Source organism: Epinephelus fuscoguttatus, linkage group LG13 (genome assembly GCF_011397635.1).
Source record: "Epinephelus fuscoguttatus linkage group LG13, E.fuscoguttatus.final_Chr_v1".
Lineage (NCBI taxonomy): Eukaryota > Metazoa > Chordata > Actinopteri > Perciformes > Serranidae > Epinephelus > Epinephelus fuscoguttatus.
In genome coordinates, this window is record NC_064764.1 from 10,569,231 (window position 1) to 10,586,705 (window position 17,475).

The following is a 17,475-nucleotide window of genomic DNA, read 5'->3' on the forward strand; positions in this document are numbered from 1 at the left end:
AACAGCTTAATCTTAGTCAAAGCAAAACTTTTTACAATAAGCAGTCAACAAATTTTTTGGTATAGATGTATACAGTAGGCATTGATGGCTATCATAAATGGCAGTCTAGATATAGGCCTACAACAATGTATAGTGATTATGGTTGTACCTTATGTAAGAGGAATTTGTCCATGTGTTCCTGAGTTAACAGGGAAAAAACAAGCTTGTTTATCATGTTCTAAAAAAAAAAAAAACAGGAAACTGATGTAATCCACTCATGAAAGCTATGTCTGAGTATTTTAAATATTGAAATTAAAGATATTAAAGATAACGTAAATCTAAGAGGGTTAGGTTTAAAAGATGTACTCACTGCCACAGTGACTATAGTCAAGGTTCCCCTGAGCAAAGAACTATATTTCTCATGCGCCTTGCTTGGGCGCCATTTCCCATGTAATGAACCAACTGCTTCAGGAGAACTTCCCAGTTGCCCACACTAAACCCTTAGTAGTATTTGGGTTCTTCCAACTGTGAATATGTATGTTTATTAAGGCATGTATGAAATGACTCTCCTGGATTGTACACACTTGTTTTGTGTTTATTTCCCCAACTGTAAAATATTACATAAAAACTATCAATACAAATATTTACACAAAAATACAAAGGATAAATGTCTCACACATCCACTCAAAAACCAAACCTCTCACAAAAAATATACACATTAAAGAAGTGACCTTGTTTCTTGACACAAACATGTTCTGATGAATTACAATTTGGAATGTAAATGTTTAGCAGTACATTATAAATAAGGATTGTTTGGTTATAAGTTACAATAAAGTGGATCATAAGATAATATGCTGCTTTTGTTATCATTATCTGCATGTTTAAAAGTTTTATTTGCAGCTACATTTCTGCTCTTCAAGATAATTTAACACAGTGTATTTTTGTTATACCATAGGCGATATCTATAAGTGGGACAAGATGCACTGAAATACTTAATTCCAAGTGAGACCCAAAGTAGGAATGTAGTTTGGAATATTACTGTATGTGCCTGTGGGCGCACAGCCTTTGTCATACAGTACCAAACATGTCCACTATCTAAGATGAGTTTAGTGCTGCTTTTGGAAAAACCCAACTCTGGTCCGCGATGATAAGGAAGACAAAGGAGTATGCAGCTCTCTCAGCATTTATCAGGCCTGCATTTGGCCTCGCAGAAGCTGAGGAGCTGCAGGGAAAATGGAAGTTTTACAGCTTTACCCACTAGCTGTATTTCTTCAGCCCAGGCAGTGTGAGCTCATACCTAAGAGGAAAGAGAGATGAAATACTCAGAGAATTATACTTGAATCAAATAAGCCTTTTGTTCACACATATACATTTCTATACATTATTACAATTGACCAGAATATTTATGATGGCAAGAAGTATTAGTGCTTCAATTTAGTGTACTTCAGCTACTGTTTCATTCAAATCATGGAAAAGTAGGAAACTGGGCCACATACCATTCTGTGATGCCTTTGACTAAATCCAGCTGTGAAAGATCTATCATCACCTGTGGATGGAAGTAAAGCGTAACAACCATAAAGGCCAAGACACTGGTTTTGCAATAAAGTGTATGCATGAAATAAAAACATTTACAACACTAAACAATGTGTAAAAGCTTTAGATTTCGCAGCCGTACATTTGTAACACCATTGACCCCATCTAACAGCATAGAGTATTTAAACTGCCTTTAAGATCTTGTGTCAGGTATGAAAAGACACATTCTATCCCAAGTAGTGTTACCCACCATGCCGATGTCCTTTCTGTCTCGTGTGTGGAACATTTTGCCATTTTTCACGGACACATCCAGCTTCCTCGTTTTTGCTTCTTCAAGTGGCACATCAAATTCAAACCTGTGATGAAAGAGAGTCGGCAGAAAGAAACAAGTTCAGGACACTGTCTCAACTTCTGGGCCTTAGGGGAGCTGTATGCGACATTAAGAGCATTAATATAGCAGCAAACAATTATTTGCTAAAGATATAGTGGCGTAGTCGTGTCCTGAGCTGAGAATGATGTCACGCTCCTTCATGGATGGATAACTGTACGAGACAACCAGGCACAGGCTCAGGGGCCCAGACTGGTCTGTATCCACATGGCTCAGTTAAAAAAAATGTTTTCAGAACAAAACTCCTCATCTCTTCTGTGACATGACTTTGACATCAGGGGCCCAAAGTGTCAGCGAGCCCCCTGGCCTTCACTTGCAAAATGTTACTCAAATTAACAAGGACTGATCGGGAGGAGACTCAAAATGATCCCAAAGAGATGAAAAGGAACTGCAAAGAAACATAAAAGAACTACAAAAGCTGGCAAAACGACCACAAAAAGGCACAAAACAACTACAAGAAAGCACAAAACAACCATAAGGAGAGACAAAATTACTATAAAGTGACACAAAACAACAACAAAAAAAACCAACATAAAATTACCTCAAAGAGACCAAAATGCCTACAAAACGACACAAAACAACCATATGTTGACACGAAATGACCACAAAGAGATGCAAAACCACCTCTTGTTCCAGTGTAGGAGAAGTGGTGGGGACCTTTGCATATCTGCGCCCAGCGGCCCATTGTCTCGTTACCCGCCCATGCTGTATGTGTTTTGTAATCCGAGCTTTTCTGTTCCTTGTTGTGGTAGACGGTCCGACCACACCTGCATGCTAGTGCATGTGAGTCCCTGGGTGTGCATCCCTCTGGCTAGCAAAATACCATCGCTCTGAACTGCACGCATACGGCGGTTACTGCTGACAATGGCGTCCAGATCCACATTGGCAGGACGGCATTGTTATGGAAGTGTAACGTCCACCATCCCTGTCCTCCTGGTTAACACCATTAGCTCTGTCAGCACTGCTGTTAGCACTGTTAGCCTCTACGTTGAGAGCCATGTGGAGACAATCCCCGTCCAGACTCATAGATATGCTCTCAATGTTGCATAGAGCTCCTAACTACTTTATGTGGGTAATAAGAAACGTTGATTTTTTTCCTTTCAGATATTTCATTTAGGATGCATCCAGTAAGCTTACTTGTGATTGAAGACGGGATTGACTGTCCTCTTCTTGACATGTGTCCTCTTGCGGTGAATCCAGGATTGATCAGGGAGAAAATACAGGCGGACATAAGAGTCTGTGCCGTTCTCACTGAAGCGAAATAAGTTCCTGCAGGCAACAGGTACACAGTGGGTCACTATAGCTAGCTAACCATATGAACATGAAAAGAAAATTCTGCTGGGAAACTCTGGTGAGGCTGGATCTTTCTTGTGTACCTGCAGGAGTTAACCAGGACGATGAGTTTGTTCCTCAGGGTGGCATAACGTACAGTCAGCTGGATCTCCCCAAATGAACCCTGATGTTTCCTGATTGCCCTATAATTAAATAAAAAAACATTGATAAATCTCACTTTAATTACTTAATTCTTGCTAAAGTTCATACAGTTTAGCTCAAGACATCTGCAGGAAAGTTCAAGGTCAGCACGCTAAAGGTCTGAAAAACAAAAAAACTACAGACTCACTCTGGATACGAGGCGCCCTCTGAAACGTCAAAACGTGATGAAGCCATGGAGTTTTCCGACAGCAGGCTGTGGGAGTCATACCGGCGCATGTTTGACGTGGTTTCATCGGGGCCGTTATGGTTTTCAGGAGCCCAGTTTGGAGATAAGGACTGGGCGGTGGGGTCAGAGGCAGTGGGGACGGTGTTGGGGGAAAGTGCTGGAGAGGAGGATGCAGCAGCGGAGGGATTGTACACAGCTGCATTAGCTTGTTGGTTAGTCTGTGATTTCAGCTGTTTGTCTTGTGGAGAGGGATTGACTGTAATCTTGGGTTGAGGCTTTTCAATAGTAAGAACCTATTGTGGGATTAAAGACATGGCTAATGTGAGTGACACATTGTAAAAACAACAATGTAATAGAGCTTACTTGCAGGTTCTCACCATCTAGGTGCTGGTTGAGCATCTGAGTTTTATCAGATGGAAATAGAATTGAAAATGTACTTTAGATGAACCCTAACAGGAAGCAGCTGAATGTTTTGGTAATTTAAACTGTATGTTTGAACTAAATGTGTGTTGTGCATCATCTGTTTATGTGTACTGTGAGTTTCTATACTAAATGTGTGTGTGTGCTTGCCAATGTTGTGTACCCACCCTGAGAGTTGCTTTCAGCTTGATCTGGCTGTTTGCTCCGGAGCGCTCCAGCGGCACACGCTGGTCTAGCGTCATATCGGAGCAGTTGAGGAGGCGACTCAGCGGCAAGTTCATAATACCGAGCTGAGTCTTCTTCTCGTGCTCTTTGACCTGGACCACGAGAACACAAATAAAACTATTTAAGCAGTGAATGAAATAGGTTTTAAACCCCTGAGGATATCTGATTGACTGAAAGAGGTCTAGTTTTACAAGATTTCCAACACTGGTGTTACCTCCTTTTTAGTTAAGTTAAGGTTGTCAGTGCAGTATATACTGACACACACAGGTTCATAGGGATAAATACAAAAGTAGACTGCCTCAGATTCCACTTACTGAATGTTGAATTAGCCAATGCAATCAAAACAAAAAATGTGGGGGAAACTTCCTGTACTGTGTATGCAACATTAAATGACGAACCTGAACCACAAGCTGCTGTGTTCTGACATTACGCACAAAGAAGGTGAAGCCCTCCTCCCACTTTGGGTCTTTAGATGCAAACACAGCCTGTGGAAAGAGAAAGATAGGAATAACTACAGTTGAAGATGTCATTGCAAAAAGCTAAGACTATTGCGACATTATCAATTTTACACAGCTAACAGTGCTGTACAGTGCTAAAATACATCAAAACAAGTATAAACACACATTTACAGATAGTGTATTAATGTAAAGAGAAAATGGCGTATTAATGGAATAAAGTGAGAGCTGTACCTTGCTTTTTTGCACATCTTCATCAAGAGAAAATTCCACATAGGAGTTTGGGCCGCCATTTCTCTTTGTGAGCTGAAAACAAAGTAAATCAGTGAGGCAGTAAATAATTTCTGGCAAAATGTTTGAACACTCAGTGTGTCAATAACATGACACAAAAACATAATATATAATATATATTGTGTCAATAAATAAGTGTGCTGCATTTATCATTTGTTGCCACGTCATTTATTCTTTTATTGGTAGTCAGACTCTGTTATGAGGATTTACACATGTATGGAGTTCACTGATAAAAGCTTGGACTCTGACCTCTGTGTACCATGTTATGTGAAACAAACATGACATTGAAACTATGTCACATGAAAGATGTGTTAGGCTTGCCTTATGTGCCATTTTGGGATAGGTCACAGACCTTATGTAAGCATTGGAGAACCAATCCTGTAACACTTGTGTGTTCTGTTACAAACTCTTCAGAGAGTGTGAAGGGGACAGAATACACTGTATACATTATATTTTTCTTTAAACCCATTAAATGCTTTGTGTGTTTATTCCTGAGTGTTTGCAGGCAATTTCCATCACAGAGAGTGGTGCAGGAACGAGTCCTAAAACCTAGAAATGAGTTAGCATTTTAGCACTCCACCTGTTCCCTTGTCTCAAAGTCAGTGGGATTTTCGGTTATATTCCTGAAATAAGGTCTGTAGTTAACACAAGCTTTAAAAGGCGGTTGCTAACAAGTGGCTAAAGGAGACTACAAGATGTCATCATGCCGAACATATCTTTACAGCCTTGTTGTGGTGGCGAAGCTACTGTGGGGTAGTTTGTTTGGGTCCATGTCATTGGTCCAACAGCCCATTAGTCCGACTGTCCGCAGTGCTGAATGGCTCGCGGCGGGCGTATGGTGCGCAGCCGCCGGCTCTGGGTCAGCTGGGAAAGGCTTGAGGCGGAGCAGGCTCAAGGCTTATGTGTTTGTCACTTTCTTTTTCATTTTAACCCACACCATGATCTTTTCCTGACCCTAACCAAGTGGTTTTTGTGCCTAAACCTAACCAGACCTTAACCACAGGGCATCATGATGATTTCAGAACGGACTTCGCAACAATGGGTTTAATATGGTCGGAGCAATGGGATGTCGAACCAATGGACAGTTCCCAGTTCGGGTATAGCCTGACGTTAGCTTTTAACTTCTGGCCACTGCATTTAGGCTTCAAAACTCGTAAAAGTGGTGTTCATTTGTGAAGATTATCTTGCTGAACAAAACCTCTAAGTATCATAAACTCATTTAAACTCATTTAAACTCATTTTCCATGATACTCCAAAATCCAATGGGAAAATCCAATTGGCTTTTTAACAAGGGAAACATGGTGGCACTAACTTCCGTGTTAGCCTAAAGAAAATTGTCATTTATTATTCACTCTATTTCATATAATAGTCAGAAACTGTAATAATGGACAGCGTGACAATTATCAGCAATATATTTGCAACTACTTGAGAGTAGTAGAGTAAATAAATTCTGCTTTCAATTTATACATTAGTCCTCCAGAAACAAGCTAATAAGATAACGTTGGGAGTTTCTACAAGCTGCCTGTTGCCTCCCAGGCTGGGTAGGTTATGCACTCTACTCCCTAATAATACACTGCAGACACACCACACCATCTGGAACATATGAAACAGATGTTTGCACTGGCAAAAAAACAGAGATGTATACTTTTATTATCACTGGAAGAAGATGCGGTTGCTACAAGTGGGTAGCCACAGCTAGCATGTTAGCATGAAAATGGCTGACAAGGGACTATCCAAGAGGGAAGAAAAGTGCTGATGTTGATGCAGAAACATTTGAGGTTTTAGCAATAACTTTCACCAGACTCATGTAGAGACATGTAGGCTGAGACTGTGTTTTAAAAATGCAATTACTGATTAAATGTTAGAGCCACATCACAATAAATGCTTTGGGAAGATTTGTTCTTCCTCAGAATCATTTGGAAATGGGGAAACCACATTAAGGAAATGGATTATTTTTGTAGTTTTATTTCAAGTATGTTTAATATGATACAATGTAGCTCAGGATAATCAAAACCTGCCTTTATAATTCAGTGTTGCCCTGTTGCCTGTCACACTGAACTTCACTGTATTTTCACTCATTGAACAGCAGAGGGCATTCAGAGGCAGTAGATGCTACTGACAGTTCAAATTAGGACACCCTGTGCTGAGCTACATTTGTTCAACATGTCTGGGTCAAAAAAAGTGTCCTTAAAAAAATCCTACAATTTGATTATTACTGCCTTAATTGCCAGATTGATGGGGTTTATAACATGGACAAGTTTAAAGGAGTCATACGTTTGTCATGACTACTGTAAACATTTATTAATTTGTCCTATGTAGAAATCTGAAAATCCTTTAAGATTATCAGCCTATATTTGCAATACAAAGAGGGCAAATTCAGTATAGATAGCCATTTTGTAATTTGGTCAACAAAGTCTTCACCACAATTCTGTCTATTTAGTTATCAACACTTTCCTTTATGCTGGGAAACCCAGAACAAACCTCAGGGTGAGGAAGAAATGTAGCTACAAAGACACCAGCTGGTTGTAACACACCCACAAAAAATGGTAAGCACGCACCAGACAAACAAGAAATACCAGCTCAGCCAAGCAACAAGCACACCTGGAGCACAAACATTTGATCTGACTGAGGCCTTCGTCTGACATCAAGATAGAAAACGACAATCAAATTGTAAGGTAGTAAAGTGAAGGAGAAGCTAGATTACTTCCTAATTTAACTCTTGAAGAATAAACACCAGTTTTTTATAACAGGCAAAAAAGATACTTTAAGTAAAAATCCCAATTTACATGTTAGGTGTCCATGAGCAATTTGACAACCCCTAACGTTTAAGGCCTCAAGCATTCCCATGCAGTCTTTTAAATAGCCATGTGATTTTAAAAAATGATTTCAAATGAGGACGGTGTGTGGTGGAGATATATGAAAATACAGGTTTCTCTCTTTCAAACCCTAGGGCGAATGTCCAGTGATAAACCTTTGTACAAACAGGTTTTGTTAGAAGAGGGGTTGGGCCTTTGCATACCAGACATCCCTGGATTAATCACTCTCATACGTCAAATCAAGTACAGGCTAATATTTTAGCAACTGCATGGGTCTCTTGGCATTAATCAGGCTGTTGTGAGAAAATTTTAATCGCCACCCCTTCGAAACTGATTTGACCTATTAGTGAGAACAACTTCCATACAGTATATGGATTATATGAGTAGAGCAAAGCACTCTGATGACAACAAAGGGGTCTGAGGTCACCAGCATAGCTCCTTCTTATAGCAGCTACTAAGGATAGAAGGCAGCTTACCCGGGCTTCCTTTGAATGCTTTCCGTGTTTTTGATGCCCAGAGATCTCCTTGTGGTCTTTCTAGAGACATACACACATTCACATTTGTCTATTCATGTTGCGTCGTCATCTCTCGACAACAACAGCCCCAGTCAGAGGTCACTTACTGGTAGGTTGGAGGCACTGTCCAGGTACACTGCAAGCATAGCACAAGCAAGACCGTCTGCAGACTGGAAGAGAGGGATGGTAAAGAACAATAGATGATTTATATGACTGACTAACTGCTGGCCCAATAAGTCAAATAACACACAAGGGCAATCTGCACTACAGTTATGATGTGCAAACTTGTGGCAAGCAGTATGTATTACATATAAATGTTGATGAAAATTCTGATGACAAAAATAAGCAACAGTGAGGCAACCTCCATCAGCAGGCTGGGGTCGGTCTTCAGGGAAAACCACTGCAGCTTGAGATGAACCTCTCCATTCTGGACTCCTTGCAGAGGAAACCACTACAACAGCAAGGAAGTTTAATTTATCATGGCATTCATATCAAGACTGTATTTAAATAGAAAACTAGTGAAAATGGTCAGAAATGCTTTAACATTTCAACCTTTCTTTCCATTCTTAAAAATGCTGCTGCTGCAAATTCTGAAGATCATTCATAAAAGATTTAAACACTCAGAAACAGTACACTGCAATCTCCTGTAGTGCTGGCGATTATTTTGTGAGTACTACTTTTTTCTTATTGCTGAGAAAACACTGAGTTTATTATGCACAAAACTATGGAAGCCAAGAAGGGCTGTGTTTGCAATTGTTTTTTAATGCCATTATCTGGAGATGACGAGTTCACTATTTCATTAGCTCGAGATAACAAAGCTTTTTTTCTCATGATAACAGGTTAATTTATGACGATTCTCAAAAAAACAAAAGCATAATTTCTCGAGATAACAAGACAATTGATTACAAGAAAAATTGCTTCTGTTTTCTCAAGATCACAAAATTATTATGGAGAACTTGCAAATGAGAGTGTGGTCTTCTGTTTAAATGACAAGAACTGATCTGAATGCTGTTTCTAATAAAAAGGCACAATGCCATTTCTGCCTGTATTACACCTTAAACTACAGTCTGATGCGTTGATCAATGATAGGTAGCCCTACTTCTTATTTTCAGCTTAAATCAGTTGCTACAGTTATCAAGATGCTATATATGCATGCTGGTACGACAGTCCTAAACTTTAAGTATTAAAACAGGGTTTTCCCTGCCTATGTGACGTAGCAGATGTAGTGTCTTTTGCGCGCACAAACCCATTATTTTCAATGTAAATGCACGTCATGCGTGCTCACAACCCAAAGTGACGCCGTAGCGGCATGCATTCAGTGTGTTGTGTCAGATCCGGTTCCCCCTCGGGCTGCGTCTCTCCTACTGTTTCCCACGGAGCTCTGCCCCATTTGAAAGGCAAAGGAAGCCCGTATGTGGAAAGACGTCGCCTCCGTAGAATGTGTATTATCGATGAGAAACACACATTTCCGGACCGCTGACTTGTATCATCAGAACAGACACATCCTGTGATTTTCAGCCTCCTTTCATATTTAAGAGAGGGGGGACAATACCTGACAGTAATATTCTCAGCTGTCAGGATGTGCCTGCTGTAAAGGGTGAGATGTGTCATCTCGAGATAACAAAACAATTCACTTGTGATCTTGAGACAAACACCCCCCCCAGCCCCCCAAAAAATGCAAGTATGACCATTCTCAGCTTCCATACAAATCACTTCAATCAGTGTATCCACAGAATTAAATGTAAACTCACCTGATCCATCTCTACCTCCTTCTTCACTTCTCCAAAATCGAGATTATACCTGACGTGATAATGATAAATGATAACGATGGCAAGTGAAAACTTTATAGCACCAACATTTAAAACTAATAAATATTTTTACTCCTATGTTTCCAAATCACCACTCAGCTATCTACTCTAAAAACAATTTGCACAAGATACTGTTGCTGTGTATTATCAATCAAGTAACTGTATTTGGTGTTGTTTAGTGTGATTATGGGTTATAGTGGAGTAATAAGTAATGCTTGACAAATTTAAGAAACTGTGTGGATAGCAGAGTGGATGCAATACATGTGACTCACAAAGCATTAACCCTATTTGTTAGATAGTTTCTTACGTTCCAAGTGGATCGTCATTATCTGCATCCTCATCAAATAGCTCCACCTCCAACTCTTGCCCTGGAGCTTCATGGACGACAAACTGCACACAGGTAAAGCATATTATCAAATGTCTTTCAGACGGGAAAATCAATGTTAACTCCGTTCACCAGGTCAACATACTTAGTTTCTACAATATTTAGAATAAGCCTTGAGCAGATTACACATGGGAAAGGAACACTAGGTAATGAACATGAGACCTGGAAGTGCAGTTAGGACAACAAAACGGGTAAACAAAAATTGGAGGAACCTGTCAAGTGCTGGAGACAACCTCAGCTGTCAAACAATATGTTGATGACAGTGATTTGAGCAACTCTTCAATGCAATCTGGGACAGAGAGTGTATGTCTTTTCACAAACAAGGAAAATGTGTGGTGGGATTTTACCAGTTTGCTTGTTTTGCATACCAGGGAATATGGTGCAAGAAAAATCAATCATGTTCATGCATTCCTAAGGTTATCTAGGGGCTTTATACGGAACTTTAAAGCCATGTATGTTCCTGTTTCTCTACCTCATACACTTCATTCCATTTGGGGTTCAAATTCTCTTTGATGGTCTTGCTTTTGAAATGTCGGTTGCCCACTCTGAGTATTGCGTAGGGATCTGATTTGCCTTTCACTATACCCATCATGTATGTGTCCTTCGCCAGCAGGTCTCTGGCTTCCAGCAAGTGGACCCTCACCACACCCTGAGAAGCAGACAAGGAGAGATTCAAACTAAAAATACTGTCTCACATGAAAGAAAAACACACACAGTCTTCACCTGTATTAAAGAGAGTAAAAAAGAGAAACTAATCTGTTTAACTGTTTTGATTTTGGTAGGGGTTTGTATCCTAAAATGTGCAGTGGTACAGTATTTAGAAATGTAACTGACTGCATGTGATGAAATGAGGATTAATGCGTAAAATGGAATATATATCTTACATACTCGAGGTAGCGGGAACCTCATCTGGTCCACTTTGACCTGGTCTATGAGGGGCACACACATGCGGTTGGGCAACACCATGAGTGAAGCAATGATGTCCATGATGGTGTCCTCAGACAGCGAGCTGGGAGGGAACAGAGGAGATAAGTGATCTCTACAGTAAGAACATTAAACAGCAAAATGTTGGGGTGACCATTAATACCATGAACTCCTAACCTGAAGGCAGGGCTGTCCAAAAGGTTGGTCATGCCAGTCCAGTTGATTGAAAGGGTCTGAAAAGAATTATTAAGAGTTTCAAGCTTGTCTAATCACACAGCTTTACTGATGACAGTGAGGTCATGAAAATGTCACTCACAGGGCGGCGAATGAAAAAAAAGGTGACTCCTCCCACCAGCGGTGCTTGACCAATAAGGGGCTCCAAAATGACCCTCATATTCCCCTTGAGCTGGGAGATTCAGGACAGTGTTTAAAAGACTTGTAAACAAACTATAATGATAATAATTAATGCAATGCAGAGAATACAGAAAAATGAGGAGCTTACTTTAAGTCCTTTAACGCCAGCTGTGATTGGCGGCTGCACTTCAGCATCGATGTCTACATCACCTTCGTAACTGCAAAGTGAACAGTGCTGGTAAGGGAAAACAGCATGCACAACCACGAGGCTCTTGTTTGGAGCCAAGCACATTCATCGTCAAATCACAAGACAGAAGCAGCTATGGTGTGAGAAATGTGTCTGACAAACCATATATCCATGTCCAGAATCACCTCCCTGTGATCCACCTCATGTGTGTATGCTTTCATTCCAGTGATCCGGAGAGGCTAGAATTAAGGAAACATATTAAAGGAACCTTATCCACGACATTTAAAGGAACACTTCACCCTCCAAATGACCATTTTTATATCAAGTACTCATCCTATGTTATATTGAATTCGTGAGGAAAAGGATTTTTTCTCGCATGACTCCATGGTGAATGAAGAATCCAAAAAACAGAGAAAATTCTTGATGAATTAAAGTCAGAGGGGTCCATGTTTACCAGCGGCAAAACTATATCAAAACATTTGTTTGCAACCTCTCACACAACTCTTGCAGTATAATTCAAGTCTCATTTACAGTCGTCTGCTCAGTGCTTCCCAAAAAGATAGCCCTTTCCAACAAGGAACTGAAAGGAAAGTGAAACTTATCTATGCTATCTTCAGAGCCAGACCCCAAAGACAGAAACAGTCATTTTACCTCGCTGAACACGAGAGCTGCTGGTCTACTACCACCTTGATCAGTTTGTGTTTTTGAGTGACTTTAACACACCATTTAAAACACCAAAGTTAGACAAAAACACAAACAAATTAACTGATTGAGGAGGTAAAATTACTGTTTTTGTCAATGGAGTCTGGCTTTGAAGGGAGCATATATGAAGTTTCACTTTCCGTTCAGTTACACGTCTGTTTGGGAAGCACTGAGGCAATGACTGGATAAATGTGACTTGGAGTATGCTGTGTGAGTGTTGTGAGAGTTTGTTAACAGATAATCTGATACAGATTTAGTGTTGTTAAACATGGTCCCCTGTGACTTAAGTTCATCAACAATTTTCTTAATTTTTTTGGATTCTTTGTTCACTGGAGTCAAGTAAAAAAAAAAAGAAAAAAGTTTTCTTCACGTTATTAATATACCAATTATCATTAGGGAAGAGAGCATGGGTATTCCCTCTCAGTTGATCACATATGTGTCATGGCATCATTTCTGCCTACAACAAATCACAGGGGTGTGCTTTGCTTTATAAAACATGTAGCCCATAAAACATCTGTTTGCTGTTTGTCTGAACATAGTAAGATTTAGATGGCTTTAGTAATGGATCAAGTGTCACAGGAGTAATGGTGGACAAATGCAAACTTACTATGTGTCCAAAGTGGATCTTGGTAAAAGTGAACATTTTGAGCGCAGAGCTGGAGAGCCTGACAGCTTGCTGGATGTTTTCTTTAAGGAGTTTCTCCATGTACATCCCGAAGAAAGGCCAAGCCTGCTCCAACACCTGAACACACAAAGCAAAACAGAGCATGGGTAAATGCCTTGATTCCACCCCTTAATCAAACACCACGTCTTTTCATTTGCACATGTAAATAGAGGTATGACCTGAAGGCAATATACATAAACTGCAGCTTTTTTAAAATCTTGTGATGGCAGTTTTAGTTTGTGGAAAAATGATCAACACATTTGAAAATTGGTGCAGTCTGTGTGTTGCTTGCAGCTCATTGATGTCAGTGTTCCTAAGCTATCTTTGTAGCGAGGGTTATATATTCTGTGATATAAAAAGAGATGATTATCATACTGTGTCCATTTGCCTATCTACGATATTGAAAAAAAGCAACTGGAAGGAGAACCTAAATTATATTTTAGTTATTATCAAAAGGGGTCTCTTCAGCCCTCAAAGAGGTGCTCAGCATCATCCAATAAAACCGTAACATCAGAGAGAGTAATTTATTTTGATACTATACCTTATTAAGCCAGTCAACTTTTTCAACATCAGGAAAGTGGACCTTTAACAAGAAAAAAATGACAGTGATGTTAAAAGCAGGTTTTTCTAAGTATTTGTCCGACACAACCAACATAGCAGCATGCATGATGGTGGTGATGACAGACATAATTGTGTCAGTAATTATCAATTATCCATCATGCAAATTATAATATAGATTAACAGTGAAATCTATTAACATAAAATCAGTTGAATGAAAAAAAAAATTCAGTGTGTAGTGCAGTAAGACTGGTGGATACAATTTTTTCAAAAATTTTTTTTTTTTAAATTTTCCAATTTTTGAAATTTGACAGCATTACTTAGTAAAAAAGGGGCGGCACGGTGGTGTGGTGGTTAGCACTCTCGCCTCACAGCAAGAGGGTTGCTGGTTCGATCCCGGGCGTGGGAGCCCTTCTGTGCGGAGTTTGCATGTTCTCCCCATGTCAGCGTGGGTTCTCTCCGGGCACTCCGGCTTCCTCCCACAGGGACTAGGACTAGGACATTGGGGACTAGGTTAACTGATAACTCTAAATTGTCCGTAGGTGTGAATGTGAGTGTGAATGGTTGTTCGTCTCTATGTGTCAGCCCTGCGATAGTCTGGCGACCTGTCCAGGGTGTACCCTGCCTCTCGCCCGATGTCAGCTGGGATAGGCTCCAGCCCCCCCGCGACCCTCAAGAAGATGAAGATGAATGAATGAATGAACTTAGTAAAAAAAATATGGACATGGAGAAGCACTGCAGTACTTGTTATTTAAGGCTTACCAAGGTTTCTTTGCAGCTTCAAAACTGTGGACTAACAGATTTACTTTGGGAGGAGAGGAGAAATGGAAATTCTGTGCGTATTAAAACCTGTGTTTTATGTTTTAAACCAACAATGACATACTCATCTGTCTGTCTCTCTGTTACACACACAAACAGAGAGTGAGCTGCAAGACACTAACCAAAAAGTAATCTGATCTGTTGTTCCTATTACATTCCTCTGACGCTGGAGGAGCCCCTCTCTGTGTCCCTCCCGTCTTAGTTCCCATGAGTCACTGGTTGAGTGGGTGTGGTGTAACCAAATGTGGAGAAACGAAACCTTCTGCAAAATAACAGCACATTTGGCTGCCTTAACCCATTTCTGACTACGGGGAGGTTCAACCCCAGCCTGGCATTTCATGCAAATAAAGCATAGTGTTGTCAAGGCAACAGAGACTGTGACACGTCCTACAGTATGGAACTTGTTTAAGGAGGTTTCACACATTTGGCCACAGCTGCACACTCAGTGTTGCCTTGTTTTACCTGCAAAAAGCAGTCAAAATCAGTGACTCCAGATATAACAAAAACAGGTTTGACATCGAAGTTTGGGCAATTTTTCAGTGACGGGAATGTTGTATCTCTTCGCTGAAGGCAGTTGACACCTATGACCAAAGTGAAGCTTCTCAGTGGCAAACAGCAGAAATCAAATCAAATTAATCAAATTTGAGGTACTTGTACTTTACCAAAGTTCTTTCTTTTACTCTTACCCTCATTCATCTCAGAGGCACATGCTTTTCACTTCACTACATTCATCTGTCAGCTTTATTTATTAATTATTTTAAATTTTTTTTTAGTTACCTGGAACAATTAGTCAGTTAATCAATTAGTCGGTTTACAGAGGTTTAATTGGCAACTACTCTGGCCTGATAAGAGTTTCAGTCATTTTTCATATAAAAACATTTAATAGGTTCCAGCTTCATAAATGTGATTTGCTACTTTTCATTTTATTATCTGAATGTGTTTTTGATCATTTTGAAGTTGGTTGGGCAAAACAAACATTGTGAAGATGTCAGTTTGGGCTCTGGGTCACTGTGCAGGCCCTCTCCTTTTTAGGGGTGGGGATCACTCGAGGCCCCACGATATGATATTATCACGATACTTCAGTCACGACACAATTTTTTGATTTTAAAGGCGTTGTGATACGCTGAGTATTGTGATAAAATATGGATCTATATTGTGATTTACTACCTTTTTTCAACTGCAAATTATGTCCCCAAAGGAAAACTTTGTCAACATCTGTCTGTTCATCTGATTTCAGTCATTTGTACTGCAGCAAAATGTATCTAGTGGACTGGTGAAAAATTATATTACTCCAGTAGGCTACCAAAAGTTTAATTTGTATTTGTAATATTAATAATTTATATGATAAATAAGGCGACACTTGCTGTCCGTGTAACGATACGATATTGCCGCACAAAAATATCGCGATATTTACTATTATTACTTTTTTTCCAAACCAAACAATGGATGGATTAATTGAGCAAATAATCATCAGGTTTTCAAGTTAACAGTCATTAGTTGCAGTCCAAAATCCTGCTTTTGTGTTCATACTTTAGTAATCTTATGATAAAACAGCCATAGGGTCATTCATTCTTTAAGTACCCTTTTTCTGATTACCTTACGCTTAACTTAATAGTTTAAGTGAGAATTTAAATGCTGGTCTTTTACCTGTAGGGTGTTCTCACAGTGTGGTAGCCTATTAGTAGGCTACTGTTCTTTCACTTAATCAGAATACGTCACCATGCACAATACATACCCATGATGCCATTTGTAAGGTATTCTCCAGCTCCTTGTTGACCACAACAGCTTCATTATCCACAAAGTCGATGGCGGTTCCGATCCGGGCGTCTTTCCACTGGCGGTTCTTCTTCCACCAGGTGGCCATCATCATACAGAGCAGCACCCAGCTGATACTGAGGCCCAGGTATCCTGTCAGATACACGGGGTAGAGGACGAGGATGGCTCGGCCAAAGTATATGAGGAACTCCATCAGCATGCGATTGACAGCGGAGGAGTTGAGATTGTCCGAGCTGCCGTGGAGCGACGGGCTCTCCACGAGCCCCGCTCCGCCCGTCGGATGCATCTGTCCGGCGGATGCCATTGGGTCGGAACCTGGTTCCTGAAGTCCAGAAGAGTTGTTCTCGCTCCCTGCCTCGACCACTTTAATTTTTGTCGCGTAGTTCGGGTCACTTTTGCATGGCTTCCTCGAGGAAAACACGACGGGGAAGCCAAGCCACTGATCACTCCATAGGTGCAGTAGTAAACCGAGTCATGACAGTCCTGAAACTTCCGTGTTTGAAACTTCCAAAAGGAAGGTAGTCACACCTGCACCAATGGGTGGGGAGTGCGCGCCACAAAGAAAGAACTCCACCCTAAAAATGAATCCGAAGCAGCAACCTTGAAATACAAGAACCTATTTCTCTCTCTCTCTCTCTCTCTGTGTGTGTGTGTGTGTGTGTGTGTGTGTGTGTTTTAAATAAGATTTTGTTGCTGTAAATGTTTTTGCGACTGCGCTAAGCTTCTATAAATCATCATCATATTGTTCATAGACCAGCAGTAATGTACTATCTCTGTTATCTACAAAGCCCCAACCTTGTATCTCGACAACAGGAGATAATAGTCAGCAGGGATGTATCTGCACAGATGCAGCATGACCTGCAGATGGCGCCAGAGAGTCCTCATTTTAATAAAGCTGTGTGATAACAAGTCTGATTTCCTGAAATGGGCACTAACATACAGATTAATGTATGTATAAATGTTAAATTATGTGTTCTATGGGATGAACAGCAATGCTGCCTATATTATTCAGCCTC

At 40.3% G+C, this 17,475-nt stretch overlaps 1 protein-coding gene across 2 annotated transcripts; it reads right to left on the reverse strand.

Annotated features, from left to right (window-relative positions):
• Positions 1 to 551: 551 nt before the first annotated feature.
• Positions 552 to 17,408, reverse strand: esyt3 (extended synaptotagmin-like protein 3). Of its 2 annotated transcripts, XM_049594431.1 has the most exons (23): positions 16,419 to 17,407; positions 13,848 to 13,889; positions 13,250 to 13,384; positions 12,103 to 12,179; positions 11,902 to 11,971; positions 11,716 to 11,805; positions 11,577 to 11,632; positions 11,364 to 11,484; positions 10,948 to 11,124; positions 10,398 to 10,480; positions 10,034 to 10,082; positions 8,644 to 8,733; positions 8,390 to 8,452; positions 8,244 to 8,303; positions 4,895 to 4,966; positions 4,604 to 4,690; positions 4,148 to 4,297; positions 3,522 to 3,853; positions 3,277 to 3,375; positions 3,038 to 3,169; positions 1,763 to 1,868; positions 1,476 to 1,525; positions 552 to 1,276 (listed from the first exon to the last, which is right to left on the reverse strand). In XM_049594431.1, the coding sequence occupies exons 1-23, from the start codon at positions 16,761 to 16,763 to the stop codon at positions 1,237 to 1,239; spliced, it is 2,526 nt and encodes an 841-aa protein (XP_049450388.1). In that variant the 5' UTR covers positions 16,764 to 17,407; the 3' UTR covers positions 552 to 1,236. The 2 variants fall into 2 exon arrangements, with proteins under 2 accessions (XP_049450388.1, XP_049450390.1); XM_049594433.1 differs by lacking the exon at positions 8,244 to 8,303 and having other exon boundaries at positions 16,419 to 17,408.
• Between the last annotated feature and the right edge of the window lie 67 nt (positions 17,409 to 17,475).